Consider the following 18,749-nt stretch of genomic DNA (forward strand, 5'->3'; position numbering starts at 1 on the left):
TGTGGGACTTAGGTGATTTTTTGTTCGGGAATGTGTTGTAGGGTTAGACGTAGTGGCAGTCTGGGCGAGTAGATTGCTGAACATGGAGGTAGGCCATTCAAATAAAAAACTTTATTTTGGACGTTTTTTGGAAGAATGGACATTTCCCTGCTGCCAACTTCAGCATCTAGAGACTTAGGCCAAAAGGGGACTTAGGCGGGTTTTTTTATTATGCCTCTCCTCGTGTCTATGCTTTTGCACATTTTTCAGCTTGTTTTGTTTGTTTTGGATGTTTAACTAGTGGGGTTCCCTAGAGATCTCTGCTGGGACCACTGATTTTTTATATATTTATCAGTGATCTAGAGATGGGAATAACTAGTAAGATAATTAAATTTGCTGATGACACAAAGTTGTTAAAAGTTGTTAAATTGCAAGAGGATTGTGAAAAATTGCAAAATGACCTTGGGAGACTGGGCATCAGAATGGCTGATGATGTTTAATGTGAGCAAGTGTAAAATGATGCATGTGGGAAAGAGGAACTATAGCTGTATGATGCAAGTTCTATGTTAGGAGTCACTGCCCAGGAAAAGGATCTAGGTGTCATCATTGAGGATACATCGATACCCTCAGCTCAATGTGTGGTGGCAGCTAAGAAAGTCAATAGAATGTTAGGAATTATCAAGAAAGGAATGGGAAACAAAGATGAAAATGTTATAATGCCCTTGTATCACTCTATGGTACGACCGCACCTCCAATACTGTGTGTAATTCTGGTTACTGTATCTCAAAAAAGATATACAGTATAATCTCGTTATAACGGACTCGCTTATAACGGAACCTCGCCTATAGCGGACGAGGTCTGCTGGTCCCGGCCAAGCGCCATTATAAACATACAGAAAATCATCGGCTATAGCGGACTCGCATATAACGGACTTTCTGATATAACGGACAACTATTTTGGTCCCGAGAGCCATTTTAACTGTAATTTTTTTCGGCTATAACAGACATGCAGGCTCCACCTACAAGGCGTGTGGCGTGCCAGTGATCTAGTATCAAAATGTAGCCCAGAAGAAAATGACAGAGTATTTTTCTTTCCAGTTCAGTATGACATAATGCTTTAGAGCATCTTTTAGTGTTCTGGTTTTGCAATCATTTCGTGCCTAACCAATGTTTTACTGAGTTTTTTCTTGATGTTGCTGGTATGCTTGTGCAGTGACTGTTGTTCATTGATTGAATGTTGTTTCAAGTTGACCTAAAAACATTTTAAAAAATGCAACTCTGGATATAACGGACCATTTTTCCAGGTCCCTTGAAGTCCGTTATAACGAGATTACACTGTAGCAAAATTAGAAAAGGTACCTCAAAGTTACCAATGAGTTTCACCTTTCAGATCACCCATTTGTTCTGACCAGTTATGCTAAGAAAGGGAGGCCAGCGTCTTAGTAGTTTTCCAGTCCAAGAAATAATTATTTTATTTCCGCCGGTCCATAGGTGTAAAAAGGTTGAAGATCACTGTGGTAGACCATGTAGCCACGCTACAAATCTGCTCAGGTGAGATAGCTCTAGTCTCCGCCCAAGAGGCAGCAACCCCTCAAGTGGAGTGAACTTTCAGTGATAGGTGGTTGTTTACCACAGTCCACATATACGGAAAAAATGGCCATTTTAATACATTTGGAAATCAAGGCTCTAGACGCTGGCCTCCCTTTCTTAGCATAACTGCAAAGTGATGGACTGCACACCCAGACATGCCACCTGAATAGTGAGGTACCTTACAGGGCACTGCTGTGAACTTCACATGTCTTCTGCTCACTACAGCTCCCTTATAGGTTACGGTGAGCTCCCCAAACCACCTCCAGATCCACTAGACCCACTTATCTACCACCCCAATAGCCATTATGGCTGCAGGAGCCACTTATATGCCAGTACAAAAGGGTTTTGGGGTGTATAGGGGAGTGCACATGTTTAAGTATCAATGCAGGGGCTTATGGGCATGGGTCCTCTTTTCTATGGGTTCCTAACCCACCCCCAAGACGACTTAAGCTGCCTCTGTGCTGGACGACTAGACTTTCCTATGCCAGGCGGCCAGGTGATGATGGTCTGGAGGCAGAATTTTAAAGATGTGATTAATAATTTTAGGGGGGGGGAGTCAGTGATCACTGGGGTAGTGTGTGGGGGTCTGTTTTATGTGTTTGAAGTGCTTATCTGGTGAGTTTAGGTGGGTTTTTGTGGCTTAGACCATGTTTTACATGGTCTAAGTCACAACGTCCAAGTTCCGTCGATCCCAGTCTGTATAACTAAGTTTAAGCCGGCCCACGTCCCGCCCAACTCCTGCCCTCAAAACTCCTCCCAAAACGCCCCGTTTAGCTTTGGTTGTTCAGCGGCACTATGAAGGCCTAGGTCGTTTAGAAATACATCCAAAACCCATTTTTTGTATCGGCACTTGGATGTTTTTGAGAAATGTTCGTCCAAGTGACAACTTAGGCCGATTTTTGGACGTTTTTCTCTTTCGATTATGAGCCCCTTAGTGTTCAGGACTACTAGACACATCTACAAGAAAGAAGATTACCGAGGTAAGGACCTAAATCTTTCTTTACTGGGCCATTGTATTGACTTTAAATCAGTTTTTAAAACATTATGTACTTGGCTTTTATAAAATTATGGTTGTGTGTTTGTTACATAGTACCAAGAATATCATCTTGACCACTTTATATAGGAAAACTTTATAACTCTTTGTATTATGCTTCTATTTCTTAGGCTGATCAACTAATGTTTGCTTTACATTTTGTTCGAGGAATGCACCCTGAATTTTTTCAAGACAATGTAAGTAGCTGGTAGTAATAAATAATGAGGGGCATTTTCGATAATGACATCCAAATCTGAGTTTGGATACTTTGCAGAAGTACGCAAAAATCCTGTACCAAACATGCCCATTTTCAAAACTACAAAATGTCTACATTGTTTTTTTGAAAATGACTATTTGTCAGATGTGCATCTATCTTTTTTAACCACTTAAAAAACAAACAAACACATCCAAAAGAAAAACATACAAAATCAGTCATTGGAATGTAGTTGGGACCAGCATTTTTAGTAGACTGGCCACTCAGACATTCAAGTGGGGTATTATAGGGGGCACTACAATGAACTTCACATAAAAAAGCTCCAGAATACATCTCGCCATAATCCCCTTATAATGAGCCCTCCAATGCCCACCCAAAATCTACTGGACCCAACTGTACACCAGGTGTTACCTATAAGTAGGTACAGTAGGTTTTGGGTGGCTGTTGGAAGGCTCGCACTTCCATCATAAGTGTAGAAATTAGAGTAAGATATGAGCCTGGGTCCCCTTCTCTGCATTCTACTGCACTGACCACCAGGCTACTCCAGAGACCACCTTCATGCTGCTCTAATAGGACTGGCCACAACATCTGAAGCTATCATACAGGCAGGTCTACTGTTTTATACACATCTTTGGGGAGGGTGGTAGGGGGGTCAGTGACCACTGGGGGAGTGTGGGGGATCATACTTATATCCCTCTGGTGGTCATCTGGTCAGTTTGGGTACCTTTTTGGCACTTATGATCAGTTTTCATTTGTTGTGAACCGCCTAGAACCATTTCTGGTTAGGCGGTATATAAAAAATAAAATTATTATTATTATTAAAACAGGTCTAGCCTCAAACGTCCAAGTTGTGCCCTTGAGATTTAGTCGAGTTGTAGATGAATAGCATAAATATCTATCTAGAAAATAGGTTTTGAAAATAGTGAATTGGAAGGGTTTGGCGAGAAAAACATCCATCTGCCCCCTTATGCCAATTTTTGGATGTTTTTCTTTTTTTGAAAATGAGCCCCAATGTGTTTTTATTCTTTATCTGTGAGTAGTATGTACTGTTAACTGTGAAGGAAGTAAATTTAACATGTCTTAGATCCAAGATGAAAATTAAATCCAGCATATGAAATGAAACGCCAGTGGAGGCCTGCGTGATATTGTGCTGTTCAGCATCATACTGTTGATTCATTGCCTGCATGCCTGGATAGAATCATTTACTACATTTTTCTCTTGCAACTTCTCGGGGGGGGGGGGGTTTGACCCATGAATTGGGGTTGACCCATATAAAATTGACCTCCCCCCTCTAAGGGGAAACATGAATGGTGCTGTGGTGCGGCCACATGCCATAAGTATGTGAGAGAATTTTCAGTTTTAATTCTCTGGACCTGCTTCTTATTTGCTCTGCCTTCAAGCTGAAAATTGTCTTTCTAACTGTTATACGAGATGGCAGATGAAGTTCAACGTTGAGAAATGTAAAATATTGCATGTGGGAAGCAGAAATCCGAGGTACAACTATACGATGGGAGGGATGTTATTGACTGAGAGTACCCAAGAAAGGGACTTGGGGGTAATGGTGGATATGACAATGAAGCCGACGGCACAGTGCGCAACGGCCGCTAAGAAAGCGAATAGAATGCTAGGTATAATCAAGAAGGGTATTACAACCAGGACGAAAGAAGTTATCCTGCCGTTGTATCGGGCGATGGTGCGCCCACATCTGAAATACTGCGTCCAATATTGGTCGCCGTACCTTAAGAAGGATATGGCGTTACTCGAGAGGGTTCAGAGGAGAGCGACGCATCTGATAAAAGGGATGGAAAACCTTTCATACGCTGAGAGATTGGAGAAACTGGGTCTCTTTTCCCTGGAGAAGAGGAGACTTAGAGGGGATATGATAGAGACTTATAAGATCATAAAGGACATAGAGAGAGTAGAGAGGGACAGATTCTTCAAACTTTCAAAAAATAAAAGAACAAGAGGGCATTCGGAAAGGGGACAGATTCAAAACAAATTCTAGGAAGTTCTTCTTTACCCAATGTGTGATGGACACCTGGAATGCGCTTCCAGAGGACGTAATAGGGCAGAGTACGGTACTGGGGTTTAAGAAAGGATTGGACAGTTTTCTCCTGGAAAAGGGGATAGAAAGGTATAAATAGAGGATTACTGCACAGGTCCTGGACCTGTTGGGCTGCCGCGTGAGCGGACTGCTGGGCACGAAGGACCTCGGGTCTGACCCAGCGGAGGCATTGCTTATGTTCTTATAAGCTGTTTAACATGAGAAGGCTGAGCATGAAATATGAATTTAAAAGCAGCCTTAGAAAAGTAGGACTCATAGATAGAGATGGAGAAAGATGTACCAACTCAGGAAAGTCATTCTAGAAGTACAGTGCATTAAGACAGGTAGAGGGTAGCAGATGCTCCTTATGATATAATTAGAGTTATGAGAAAAGTTTCCGCTTATGCAATCTCTGCTCATAGAATGCTCTGGATCAGGCAATAGGCAGGGGATTTGGCTTCTAAAGCAACACTAAACAGGCTCCCTTTTAATTTAAACTATTTTGGGGGTAATCATAGGAATTCATTACAGACTTTCTGCAGGCAATATATGTTGGTCATCCATTTTTGAACGTAAAAAAGTATCAGTAAGATTCTATACTTCAGAATCATAATTTGAGAAACAAGTAAAATATGTAAACATCAGCAATGGTTCAGAACTATACAGACAACAATATGCATTAAACAGGAATAATACAGAATCCAAACATAAGTCCTGTCTTGAATTCCAAATCTGTGTCATCTGCCAGAGGTTGTGGTTAAGAAGGGTTTGGACAGTTCCCTGGAGGAAAAGTCCATAGTCTGTTATTGAGAAAGACATGGGATAGATCGTTGGTCTAACCCAGTAAAGCTATTCTTATGTTCTTAGGCTCTTCTAGAAGAACATCCATTTCAACACACTTTTAGTTAATGTACCCCTCCCTAAAGAACTGAAAGAGGCTAGATTCATATTAAATAGAGTAAAAAGTACTCTACCACCATACCCAAAGGCATGACAGTAGACCACAAGCCCCTAAAGCAGGGGTAGGGAACTCTGGTCCTCGAGAGCCGTATTCCAGTTGGGTTTTCAGGATTTCCCTAATGAATATGCATTGAAAGCAGTGCATGCAAATAGATCTCATGTATATTCATTGGGGAAATCCTGAAAACCCGACTGGAATACGGCACTCGAGGACCGGAGTTCCCTACCCCTGCCCTAAAGGATTGGGTTGAGCTAATTTTTTGGGCTTTCAGACAATAATATCAGGCAATTAAAAGTTGTCAGATCTCCAACAACTATGAAAGTAAATACAATCCAAAAGACAAGTTAAATTGACATCTGTGCATGATTTATAACAGTGGGTCTTGAGAAATACGTCATAGACATGCACATATACCTCTATACCTCCCATGCTATACTCCTAACATACCTTTTTCTAAATGTGGATTAATTGACATTGTCAGTGCATCCACATGTGTAGCAGTCCTAAATTTACATTTCCTAGCAGTAATTGTACATAGGGCTTCCAAAATGTTGAAAGAGGACATGGATTTGGGAGGAAGTAGAATACTGGCATTTATGTGTCTCTTTATAGAATTACCCCCCTAAAGATGTAACAGAATCGATAAGAAAGAACCAAGATAGAATGAATCCCTGCATTCAAGCATGGCTATTGTGTTAAGGAGTAGATTGTGATTAACAATATAAAAACCATAAGAGTGTTTTATAAAATCCCCTTGTTTATCGTATGGCACCAACTTATCTGTGATGTTGGCCATCCCGAACTTTCAAACAGACACCAAAAATTAACCTTTCACTATTCTAAACCATCATAAAGTCAGGCCCCTCCCTCTTTGTCATTCACACAATCAAATGGCTCTTGCTGTAATCATAACAATGGAACAATGCATGTCAATATTGTACAAATACGATGTGCCATAGAAGAATATTGTGAGAAGACAGATATGGCATAACATTAATCATAGATGTCTAACTTATTAGGCTAATTGTTTTTCCAAAATGTGTATAATGCTTACTTTTTTTTAATAGGAATGGGATGCATTTACTGGTGTAATCATTGGAGACATGTACAGGAAGTCAGTAAGTTAATACTTTCATCTATATGTTCATTTATATTAATGGAGCATTGATGTTTTTATACCAATGATTACCGTATTGTTCCCATTCTCTTTTAGCTGAAAACGAATATATTGCATTTTAAATTCCATTCAGGGGTCGTATGGATAATGAAATAATAATGATTGGAATATGTCCTAAAATGATATGTGGTTTATTTGTGAATAACATGTGATGAGTAGTGATTAAAAAGTCAAAAAAGTGACTGGTGTCAAAAATGATATTCTATGACTGTATAAGTGTTGAAAATATCTCTTAGTGGTGGCCGAGTCAAAACTGTGATAAAAAGTGTTCAAATCGTAATTATAAACTAAACATTATGGGATGGTGAGATGGGGAGATTTCATTTAATGATGTAAAAGTGACGTTTGAAGTGGTGTGAATAGATTTAAAAGAATGTCCTTCCAATGAAAAACATAATAGATGCCTACAGCATGCCTGAAAGGGGGGGGGGGAGAGAAGGAGAAAATTGAATAAACAGAAAGAAAGACCATTGTGAAATATGAATACATATCCTAAGAGTCCTAAGTCAAAGAACATGGATCAAAGGCTGAGAACTAAAAATGGACACATATGAAAGTAAGCCTATGTATATGGCAGGACAAGAGTCTTAAGACAACTAAAAACCAGCCAAAACATGTACATGTCAAGTCATTTAGTTACTTTTTTGATGAAATAAAGGATCGTTGTGAAATAAACTGAAAAAACACCATGAACATCTTCTCTCGCACCAAGCAGCATCATGGGGTAAAGACCTAGAACAATTGCTTTCGCCCACTACTTATGAGGAATTTAGGAAACGTCTGAAAACACACCTGTTCCTAAAGTATCTAGACAACTGATCCTCTCTTCTCTCTCCCCTCTACAGCGATTAACTTGTTCTATTGATCACTCTCTCCTCAAAAATGAATTTCCTGTCCTATTAACCCTCTTTCTTCCTCCCCTCTTAAAGTCAATCAATTTGTACCTTTGCTTAATCTTTGTAAACCGCATAGAACTTCACGGTATTGCGGTATATAAGCTGTTATTATTATTATTATTATTATTATTACATCCAAGTCCACCAGTCTATTTTGGACATTTTCACTCCTTACCTTGCATTCTAGTGTTTGTGGATTTGACTCTACTGTGTTGTACTACAATGGATAATTTCCTAAAAGTAAAGTCCATAAGCCATTCTTAAGATGGACTTGGGAAAATCCACTGCTTATGTCTAGGATAAGCAGCATGAAATCTGCTTTACTCTTTTGGGATCTTGCTAGGTGCTTGTGACATGGATTGGCCACTTTTGGAAACAGGATGCTGGACTTGATGGACCTTCGGTCTGTCCCAGTATGGTAATGCTTATGTTCTTATGTAATTTATTGACAACATATAGATATTTTTTAAAGTGCAAGACAACTATCAACTTACTGTTTTGTGTATAACAGATTTTTAAATATAATGAATGTAACTTTTTTTTTTTGTATTTTGTTAAGGATTCTCAGAAAACTATTAAGGATCAAATACCCTCCTGGATAGATCAAGAACGAGTCTGGGCAGTTGCATTATTAAAGGTACTGTGTATGGAAAATGTTGTGATGTGTTGATAATGCTGCTATTTATTTACTGTTAATCTCTGCTGGTTAAAACTGACATATAATCTCAGTTTAATGAAGTACTCAGAGGTTCAAGTATCGGCAACCATAAGGTGTCTTTATAAGGAGAGAGATCCTGTGGCCAGCCTAGGTCAAGAGAAGAGCTGCATCTGTGACTAGGGTGACTAGCAAATAATTTTTTGGATTAAAGTGAAATAAATTCCTGTTATGTCTGACAAGAATGTGAGAGCAACAAAAAGAGATTCAACCAAATCTGCAGTGAAAACACCAAACCAGGAAAAATAAACCAAAACTGCAGACCATGTACAAGATGCAGGCAAAATTTATTGCACCAAAGTTAAAATGCAGTGATATAAAACCTTTTTACCAACCAAGGGACCCGACACGGTCCGTGTTTCGAACAACACGCCTTCGTCAGGGGTCCATGGTAAATAAGGTATAAAGTATACCGCAAAAAATGAAGGTACCAACAATTGCGAATTAAACACACAGGCAATTGTTGTTACCTTCATTTTTTGCGATATACTGACGAAGGCCCCCTGACGAAGGCGTGGTGTCCGAAACACGGACACCACGCCTGGTTGGTAAAAAGGTTTTATATCACTGCATTTTAACTTTGGTACAATAAATTTTGCCTGCATCTTGTACATGGTCTGCAGTTTTGGTTTGTTTTTCCTGACAAGAATGTGAGACTAGAGGACACAGAATAGTGTAAATTACACTACCTACTTTCCTTTATAGAAAATTTGCAACACAAAAAGGATATATTGATAAGTTTAAGAAGATTTGGAGACCATTGACAGATTTTTGCAATGATTGATATAATTTTTCCCATAATAAGATACTTGATAAAGGGGGGTGGGTGGGTAGGTTTATTCTCTTTATCACAAAATATAAATAAATTATCATAATATTTGTTATATTGTATGCAACTATCAAAATAAGGGGAGGGAAAGGGATTATAATTGAATAATAGTTGATATAATTATTAAATATTATATGATGTCTAAAATTATAGTAAGGACTATATAATGATATGTTGTATTTACAGTAAGTTATGGAAATATCAAGTGTATACTTAATGCAATTGTATGAATTTTTATGATACACTTGTTATATGAAAAATGAATAAAAAAAAATTTAAAAAAAAAAGAATATATAGATGATTGTCGTAAGATATTATTTTTATGTGGTATATATTAGTTATATATGAATTTGGGAGAGGGTGGGGGTTAAATCTTCTTGGTGTATGATATTGAAAATTTTTCAAGTGATGTTGTATTATATTTGGTTGATATTTACTGTACACTTAATGTAAGTTTAAAAATGAATAAAGAAATTATTAAACAAAAAAATTTGCTAATCAGTTGCACTGCTATAAAATTATTCCCATGTTGCTAAATGACAGATAGTGCTGATTTTATCCAGTGTGTGCACAGAGTATCCATCAGAGCAGAAGTAAGACAGGAGTCTGCTGATACTATCATTAGTGCCATGGTCTGTAGAATAGGAGCAAATGGATATCACTCATGTTCCTAAAGACTTCAGCTTGCCATGAAGCAGTAGGGCTGGAAAGGGAGGTCAAGGATGGCTGATGGAGAAGTATCTGTGGATGTGGAAGACTTACCCTCTGCCCTACTTGACATTAAAATAACATTTTGGGGACAGATGAGTGGATGATATAGAAACAGGGCTGTTGTACCTTATCATTTTGTAGTGGGTTTACTAATAATAATACACGTTAATCTGCAAAATTAGAAGGTTAAAGAATGAGACAACAGAGGATATGAGGAGGTCTGACAAAAGTAAGAAAATAATCAATACTGTTATTTTAATTGAACTCTGTGTGTTTTCTTCTATAGGCTTCTCTACCAGTTCTGTATCAGATGCTTAACCTTGAAGATGCAAGCCTATGGCACAGCTTTTCTCGAAGTTCAATGTGTGAACAAGATTTCCCACCTTTTATTGCCAAGAAAATATCCCTTTTTCAGCAGGTAAAAGGCATCAAGTCTCTTTTTTTTTATAATTCTTTATTCATTTTTAATCTTTCAACAAGTGTACAATATAAGTAATACATAGATTTACTAACAACTCTTGATAAATCTATCAAGATAATAACAAATGTATATGTATCTAAACTCTTCTCCCCCCCTCCCTTTCCATATTATTTTCTGAAGAGAAACATTTTGAGATTCTACTCATATTATGAGGGTTAAATTAAGAGTAATGCCTCCACCTCCATAATTCATCAACACATAATGATGTAGTGATGTCATGCTACACATTTTCACCTGTTCTTTAAAACCCTTTCCTTCACCTCAGTTGGCGAGAAGTGTCTGTGTGAAGAGGCTGTTCTGCTATTGCATTTGAAATGAAAAAATGCTGCGTAATGGTGTAATTTAAATACCGGACTATGATAGAATTTTTGACTTAAAAAACTCCCTCCAATTGAAATTCACCACTGCATGCAGTTTTTTTTTATGGCGATGACTGTGTTGATGTGAGTACTATTCATTGCAGGTGAAAATGTGTAGTATGACATTACTGTCTTGTGTTGATGAATTATGGAGGTGGAGGCATCACTCTTCATTTAACCCTTTTTTGTTTTAGAATTGTCCTGATTTGTGTAATTTTTTTTTTTTTTTTTAATTCTTTATTCATTTTTAAAACTTCAATTGTGCACAAGAGATGATGCATTTACATAAAATATTAACATTACAACACAATAAACTTAATAGAATAAAGACAAGACTTATTTTCCCCCACCCATTTTCCAATTAACTAACATCTCATAAAAATACCTGTAAACAACCTATCTATACCTCTTAACCAGTGCCAAAACATACCCCCCTCCCCCCTCTCCGGATGTGTATGTTTTCCTCATTTATATAAATAAATCAATCCTTACAATATTTAGTTAATGGCTCCCAAACTTCCATAAATTTTTTATAATATCCTTTCTGAATGGCCATAAATGTTTCCATTTTAAAGACATAACATAGGGATTCCCACCAGAATGAATAATTTAATCTATCCCAATTTTTCCAATTCTTTAAAATAAGCTGCATGGCAACCCCCGTCATTATAAACAAAAGTTTGTTATTTTTTGTCAAAATTTGACTTTTTGCCCTCATAGATGTTCCAAATAAAATGGTATCATATGATAGTGATAATTTTCTTTTCAAAACAGTCTCCATCTAATATAATAAAACGCTAGCCGTGCATGCGCACTCCATCTGCATGTTCTGTTTTCCGTGCGCTGTAGGGCATGGCAGGTAGGAGTGCGCATGTGCACGAAGCTCTCTCTCTCCCTCCCCCCCCAAGGCAGATGTCAGCCGCGGCGGCTGTCGGCGGCCCACAGCGGCTGTCGGTGGTTGCAGGCCACGGCGGCTGTTAGTAGCTGAGCCCGGACGGCATTTAAAAATAAAACAGGCAAGTTTTTAAGGTCCTGAATAGCCGTTGGCCGTGAAGTATACAGGCAGCATACTTCACGGCCAATGGCTTTTCAAACCCCTCACCACCACCACCGCCGCTGTACCTTTTAAAACCCTACCCCACCCCCCCCAGCTTTGTGGTTAAGGCCTGGCTTCTTCGGGCAGCAGCAGCATTTCAAATTTGCTGCTATTGCCAGTTTCAGGCCTTCCTCTCTGGCGGGTCCTGCCTACTTCATGTTTTTATGAAGACAGGACCCGCTAGAGAGGAAGACCTGAAGCCGGCAACAGCAATTAATTATAAATGCTGCTGCTGTTGTTACTCGATGAAGTTGAAGGAGGAAAGGGAGCAGAGGAGGAGAGAATGGTAGGGCATGGAGGTAAGGAGGAAGGTATGGGGGGAGGAAAATGCTGCACAGGGAAGTGGGGTGGGAGGGAAATGCTGCAGCACAGGGAAATGGAGGGGCAGAAAAAGGAAGGGAGGCATACAGCTGGGCAGGGGGAGCAGGAAAAAGGGGTTGATGGACAGGGGAAGAGGTGCTGATGGACAGGGGGGCAGAAAAATGAAGGCAGGCCTACTGCTGGACAGGGGGAGCAGGAAGGTTGTGATGATGGACAGGGGGGAGGTAAAACAAAAGGAGAAGGGCTGCTGCTGGATAAGGTGAGCAGTGATGGGGTGGTGGAGGACACAGGGGAGGTAAAAGGAAGGGAGAATGGACAGGGGGAGCAGGCAAGAGGTAGTGGTGGACAGCTAAGGAAAAAAAAAAGAAAGAAAGAAATACAGAAAGCGGTAAGGAGAGAGAAAAAAAAAATAAAGACAGATACACACACATATATTCTAGCACCCTTTAATGTAACGGGCTATAAGACTAGTCTCACTATAAAATACCAAATCCAGGAACCTTTATGGTCATGGATCTTTGGTTCATTCAATATCCAGCTTACTAAATGGTGACCTAAGTGATGGATTCTTTAATACCCTAGCTTGCAAGAGATCCTTCACATTTTATCTAAATGTGACCAACAGAAACCAGAGACCAGTAGAGAATCTATACAACTTGTTTTATCATAGGATCCAAATCATTTGGGATGGACTGTAACCAAAAGAATTGTATTTAGCAGGCTAGTGGATCAGATACCAATTTACTGCTAGCAAGTTGGATTCTCATTACAGTACAAGGTGAAAGTACAGAGCTATGTCAGGCTAACATAACCCATTTGAGAAGAGGCCTGATACAAGACATCTGTAGAGTTGCAGTACAGTCCTTGCATCATACTTGTACATTGGGTTATAAAATAGTTTTGTATTAAAGCTTAGAGGTCTCAGGTTTACAAAAATTTGGAGGAATCCATTGATTTACTCTACTTAACAGAGAAACAAAATTGGTTACCTGTAACAAATGTTCTGTGTAGACAGCAGATAAATCAGTCATAGAATCCAACTCATTTCCTAGAGAATTAATGTTACATGATAATGATACTAAATTGGAAGCCAAGGACTGGCCTCAACGACGAGGATACAAGACACTCAACGATGGAGTCATGAGGATGAGATGTCAAGTGATCAGCCAGTGGTATATGGTTCAAAAGTCACTTTATTGATAAATGTGCCACAAAAACTCATAGACTCGACACTAGCAATGTTTTGGCGTCTGTGCCTTTATCAAGAGTCTGTCTTGAATGTCTGACATAATACGCACGGACACTCTTGGTAAAGCACTGGTAAGCTGGGAGAAATGTCAATGGAAGCGGTGAAGAAACTAGTATCCAAAGTGGCCAGAATGAGGCCAGAGTTTTGTTTAAGTTTGCTTGTATCTGTTACAAATCTATTTTTGGCTTGTCACCTGGATACCTTGTTTCCCATTTTTCTCTGAACCACCCAAATAAGGTCACACGCAGTTTGTTTATTTACATTTCCTTCTGTTAAATTATGTTGTTACAAAAGATTTCTGGAGAGAACTCTCTTTTCAAGCTGCTAAATTGAATGGTTGGTTCGGTAAAATTATGTTAGGATCTTCTTCTTATCTTGATTTTAGAAAATTATTGAAGCCCCAACTATTTGAAAAAATCCTAACTGTTTTTTTCTTTTAAAAATTCCATGCTTCTTTTATGTAATGTATCACCTTTTAAAGGGAAGGGGTAAAACGTGGACCTCGCAGATCTTAAACCGCACGTCCTTAAAAATCTGAGGTCCGTGTCCGTGCCGCTTGTAGTTTCTGTCTCTTACAGACCTTTATGACATTTTAGCTCTGACGGATCCATCTCAGCATAGGGAGGGAAAAGTATTATTATTATTTTTTTTTTAATTTATTCAATTTTTCTATACCGTTCTCCCAGGGGAGTTCAGAACGGTTTACATTAATTTATTCAGGTACTCAAGCATTTTTCCCTGTCTGTCCCGGTGGGCTCACAATCTACCTAATGTACCTGGGGCAATGGGGGGATTAAGTGACTTGCCCAGGATCACAAGGAGCAGCGTGGGTTTGAACCCACAACCCCAGGGTGCTGAGGCTGTAGCTTTAACCACTGCGCCACACACTCCCCTTATTAGGATCCATCAGCGCTAAAATTTCATAGAGGTCTGTCAGAGCCAAATGGATCTCCTGAAAGAGCCCTCCAATTTGCGATCCAGGAAGCCTGATTCATTATAGTGTATCCTTACTTTAAACTATAATAAGATCAGGCAGACTTAAGCCTATACATAAGAAGGCTTCTGCTCTGCCGCTCCAGTACTAGTCCCTGGTTCTGACAGACCTCTATGAGATTTTAGCGCTGACGGATCCTAATTTGGCCCCAAATTGATTTCCAAAAGGCTAAAATAAAGGGACAATAGAATAATAAATGATCTAGAGTCCCTACTTCGAGATTACAATGCCAGCATCTATTAGACTTAGAGCTATTCAATTTTTGTAATCTAACTGGGGTCCAAAAAGCTCGATATAAGAGAAAAAAACAAGTTTGTCTCATAGATGCGAACACTGTAGATCTCATCCTCCAAGACCAAATTCGTGGCCATTGAGATGCAGTATTTTGCTTAATCTCAATGCTCCAAATATCCCTAAGACCAGTTTTTTGGTTTCTTTTTTACTAATCCATTTATTAATTTGTACCACTGTGCGGCCTGGTGTCCCAGGAAGTCCACCTAAAAGCATAAGAACTCCAAACTATATTGATTGTTAAGATTTGTCCATTCAGGGAACCCCGCCTGAATGGCCTGCTTAATTGCAACCATCTAAAGCTTTGTGATTTATTAAGACCATATTTATGTTGCAACTGTGAAAAATCAAGCAATTTACCATTATAAATAACATCTTCCAAAATATGTATCCCTGCAATCATCCAATGCTTCCAGATGACCTTAAACCTGCCAATTTGAATCTTGGAGTTCAACCATATAGTCTGATTTGTTGATTTATGTATTGGAACAGGTGTTAAATTACTGACATATCGTAAGGTTTTCCATGTATCCATTAAAATTTTGTGTTCTTTATACAGTCTAGGCATTTTGGTACTGAGAACATGACATAAATACAGAGGAAACGAGTCACCATTCCAGCCATAACCAATCTGGGATATTATCAATGGGCTCTGGGAGGACCCAATACATATCTTGGCGCAAAATATAGGCTTGATGATACCTATAAAAATTGGGAAAATTTACCCCACCCTCTGTAATTGGTTTTTGTAAAGATACTAAAGCGATTCGAGGAGTTTTACCTAGCCAAACAAATTTTGTAAGAATACTGTTTAACTTTGTATAAAAAGGACCCCTTAAAGAAAACTGGTATCATACCCATTTGATAGCAAACCACAGGCAATATCATCATTTTAATAGTTTGAACTCTCCCCCACCAAGAAAGATGTAAAGGATTCCATTGCTCGCACATTTCTGTTACCTTCTTTAATAAAAAATTTTCATTTTCTTTCATTGTGTCTTCCAGTGTATTTTTTATCCAGATTCCTAAATATATTAGTCCATCTTCCTTCCATACAAAAGAAAATGAATCAAATAATTCATTTGTACAGTGCACATTAAGTGGAAGAACTTCTGGTTTGCTCCAATTTATCTTATAACCTGAAATTATCTTATAACCTGGATTTCTCAAAGGAAGCAGTATATCATCTGCATGTGCAGAGACCTTGTATTCCCAATCTGAATAAGGAATACTCTGTATCTCCTTCACTTGTTGAATAGCTAATAACAAGGGTTCTAATACAATATCAAAAAGCAGAGGAGATAGGGGACAGCCTTGTCTAACCCCCCTCTGTAGATTAAAACGCTCTGAGAAATTATTATTTATATACAGTCTAGCAGCAGGGGATCTATACAATGTTTGAATCATTTGTTTAAATCCTGAACCTATACCAAACCATTCCATAGCTTGATACATGAAGGTCCATTCCACCCGATCAAAGGCTTTCTCTGCATCTAAAGACACAAAAAAGCCGGATCTTTCATGACTTTTGTTAAATTTAACATGTGAAAAGACAATCTGGTGTTATTAGATGAATGTCTCTTAGCAACGAATCCAGTTTGGTGCATATCAATAATAAAAGGGAGAGCCTTAGCTAAACGCAAAGCTAAGGTCTTAGCTAAAAGTTTTCCATCTACATTGATTAGCGAGATAGGCCTGTAATTTGAAACCAAAGTAGGATCTTTATTTGGCTTTGGCAAAACTATCGTTAAAGATTCTGCCATAGTACCTGCAATGCAACCCTTAGTTAGAAGAGTCTGATATAATATGATATGGTATGCATGTACTTTTGCTTTGAAATTAAATTTAAAGCCTGACCAAAAAAGTATGCATGTTTTTTTTTTCCCAATGCAGACAACTTGACAATTATCTCATGGTACAATTTTATTATTACCAGTTTGATTTTATATTTGCTTATTTTAATTCAGTTTTTTTTAATCTCTAGGTCCTTGTGATTCAAGCAGTCAGACCAGACAGACTTCAAAGTGCAATGGCCCTTTTTGCCTGTAAAGCTCTTGGTAAACCTATTTTTAATCAGCATCTTTTGCATGTAATTCATAATTATTTTTTCTTCTGTTACATTTCTGGTAGATTTCTAGTTTTTATTCACATCCTACATACATTGTGCAAAATAACTTTGTATTATTTATTTATTTACCCCTCCCTCCTCCCCCCCCCCTTTTACAGAACTGCGCAAGATATTTTTAGCATCAGCCAGCACACTGAATGCTCTGCGCTGCTGACGTTCATAGGAACTCGATAACCGTTGGAGCAGCACAGAGCATTCAATATGCTGGCTGGCGCTAAAAACATCTTACGCGATAAGAGGCTGAGTGCAGTGCTATGAATAATAGTGGTTTCAGCTCAAAGAGAAGGTTTGGTAACTAAAAATGTTGGTTTCAAGTTTATTTAAAATATTTGATATAATTGCAGCATCCAAATCCAATGTGATTTACAAAATTAAAAATAGAAAAAATAAAAAATTTCCAACAAACAGGACATTAAAAATTATGATGTAAAAACACTGATGAAGAGGAGGGGGGTGGGAAATGGATTAAATATAATTCAAAAATAAATAAAAAGGATGGGTAAGGAAACAAAAGGTTGGGGAACGGTACTTACTTAATTTCTACTTAACAGTGTTCCTTGTCCAGATAAGTTCCAGGGAATGAGATAATATGATTATAAAAAGGGTCAGTTAAAGGCATCCTTAACTTGTAACTAAGGAGGCATAGCCCCTGACGAAACTAGAAGTGAAACAGTTGGGCAGCCGTCGGGCACAAAGATAAGTACCTTTCTTTGCAGCACTACAGAGCACTTTTACAGCACTGTATGCAGAGCCTGTTGAAAATTAACAAAAATATTTATTGCACATGCTATTTGCTAAGACCAATGATGAAAACACTACCTCAGTAAGGGCACGAATAGAATTAGAATTAGGGCAGTCTAGTGAACCATAGGGATTAAGGCCCATTTCCTTAGCATAGCAGCAGATGAATCCAGAGACAAGTGGGATAGCTCACATCGACCAGCAGGTGGAGATAGAGAAACTGATTAACAGGTGGTCTTATAGACTGGTATTCCTCCAGTCCATTCAGTTTGCTCTATCTCCCAGCAGAAGTTTGGAGCTCTCACTCTAGCTCCTGGATTCTGGCTGTGCAGGAATACATTTCTGGGACTTTTATATTCTTCTGTTGAGACTAGTTCTCTTCAGTTAAGAAAGGGGTGTCTGGCTGAGCGGTGCCAGCTTTGGGAGCTACACCTGGGCCCCCCCAGGTCCCTTCTCCACCCTCCCCTCCATTGGATTGAGGGGTTTCATTTGGCTCTGTGTTCTTTCTTCTTTCCAGTTTAAAAAAACAAAAACAAAACAGGGTCAGAGCCTTTCTGTGCTGTGCTGTGCCTCCGGGTCAGCGTTCAGCCTGTAACTGCCAGCTATAACCTTTCTTCGGTTGAATGTGTGCTTGTGTTAGGTGAGTTGGAATTTGAGTTTGGCGTGCGATTTGGGCCGTTTCGAGGGGTTAGTTCGGGAGTTCTGCGTCGGTGGTTTTTGGCGGAATTCTTCGTTTAAAAAAAAAAAAAAGTCCCCATGGCTGCAGAAACAGTGTTCGCGCTGTGGGAAGCGCAGGACACCGTCGGGTCTGTGCTCTGCAGGATGTGTAGACGCGCAGGCAGAGGATTTGTTTTCGCAGCTGGGTGAGGGGGAGTTTTCCAGCGCTGAAGAGGCGCGCTCGAGCTCCTCTTCCCGCGCAGTCGCGTCAGCCATGTTGCCAA

At 39.1% G+C, this 18,749-nt stretch overlaps 1 protein-coding gene across 3 annotated transcripts in view; it reads left to right on the forward strand.

Moving 5' to 3' along the window:
* The window catches only part of DYNC2H1 (dynein cytoplasmic 2 heavy chain 1), a 499,560-nt gene that overhangs the window by 364,535 nt on the left and 116,276 nt on the right, over window positions 1-18,749 (forward strand). For all 3 annotated transcript variants that reach the window (XM_033947955.1, XM_033947953.1, XM_033947954.1), the window contains 5 exons: window positions 2,733-2,798; window positions 6,888-6,938; window positions 8,453-8,530; window positions 10,435-10,566; window positions 16,924-16,996. In XM_033947955.1, coding sequence (XP_033803846.1) covers window positions 2,733-2,798; window positions 6,888-6,938; window positions 8,453-8,530; window positions 10,435-10,566; window positions 16,924-16,996 — 400 coding nt within the window. The remainder of the gene's footprint in view (window positions 1-2,732; window positions 2,799-6,887; window positions 6,939-8,452; window positions 8,531-10,434; window positions 10,567-16,923; window positions 16,997-18,749) is intronic.

The sequence above is a fragment of the Geotrypetes seraphini genome, chromosome 6, assembly GCF_902459505.1.
Source record: "Geotrypetes seraphini chromosome 6, aGeoSer1.1, whole genome shotgun sequence".
Taxonomy (NCBI): domain Eukaryota; kingdom Metazoa; phylum Chordata; class Amphibia; order Gymnophiona; family Dermophiidae; genus Geotrypetes; species Geotrypetes seraphini.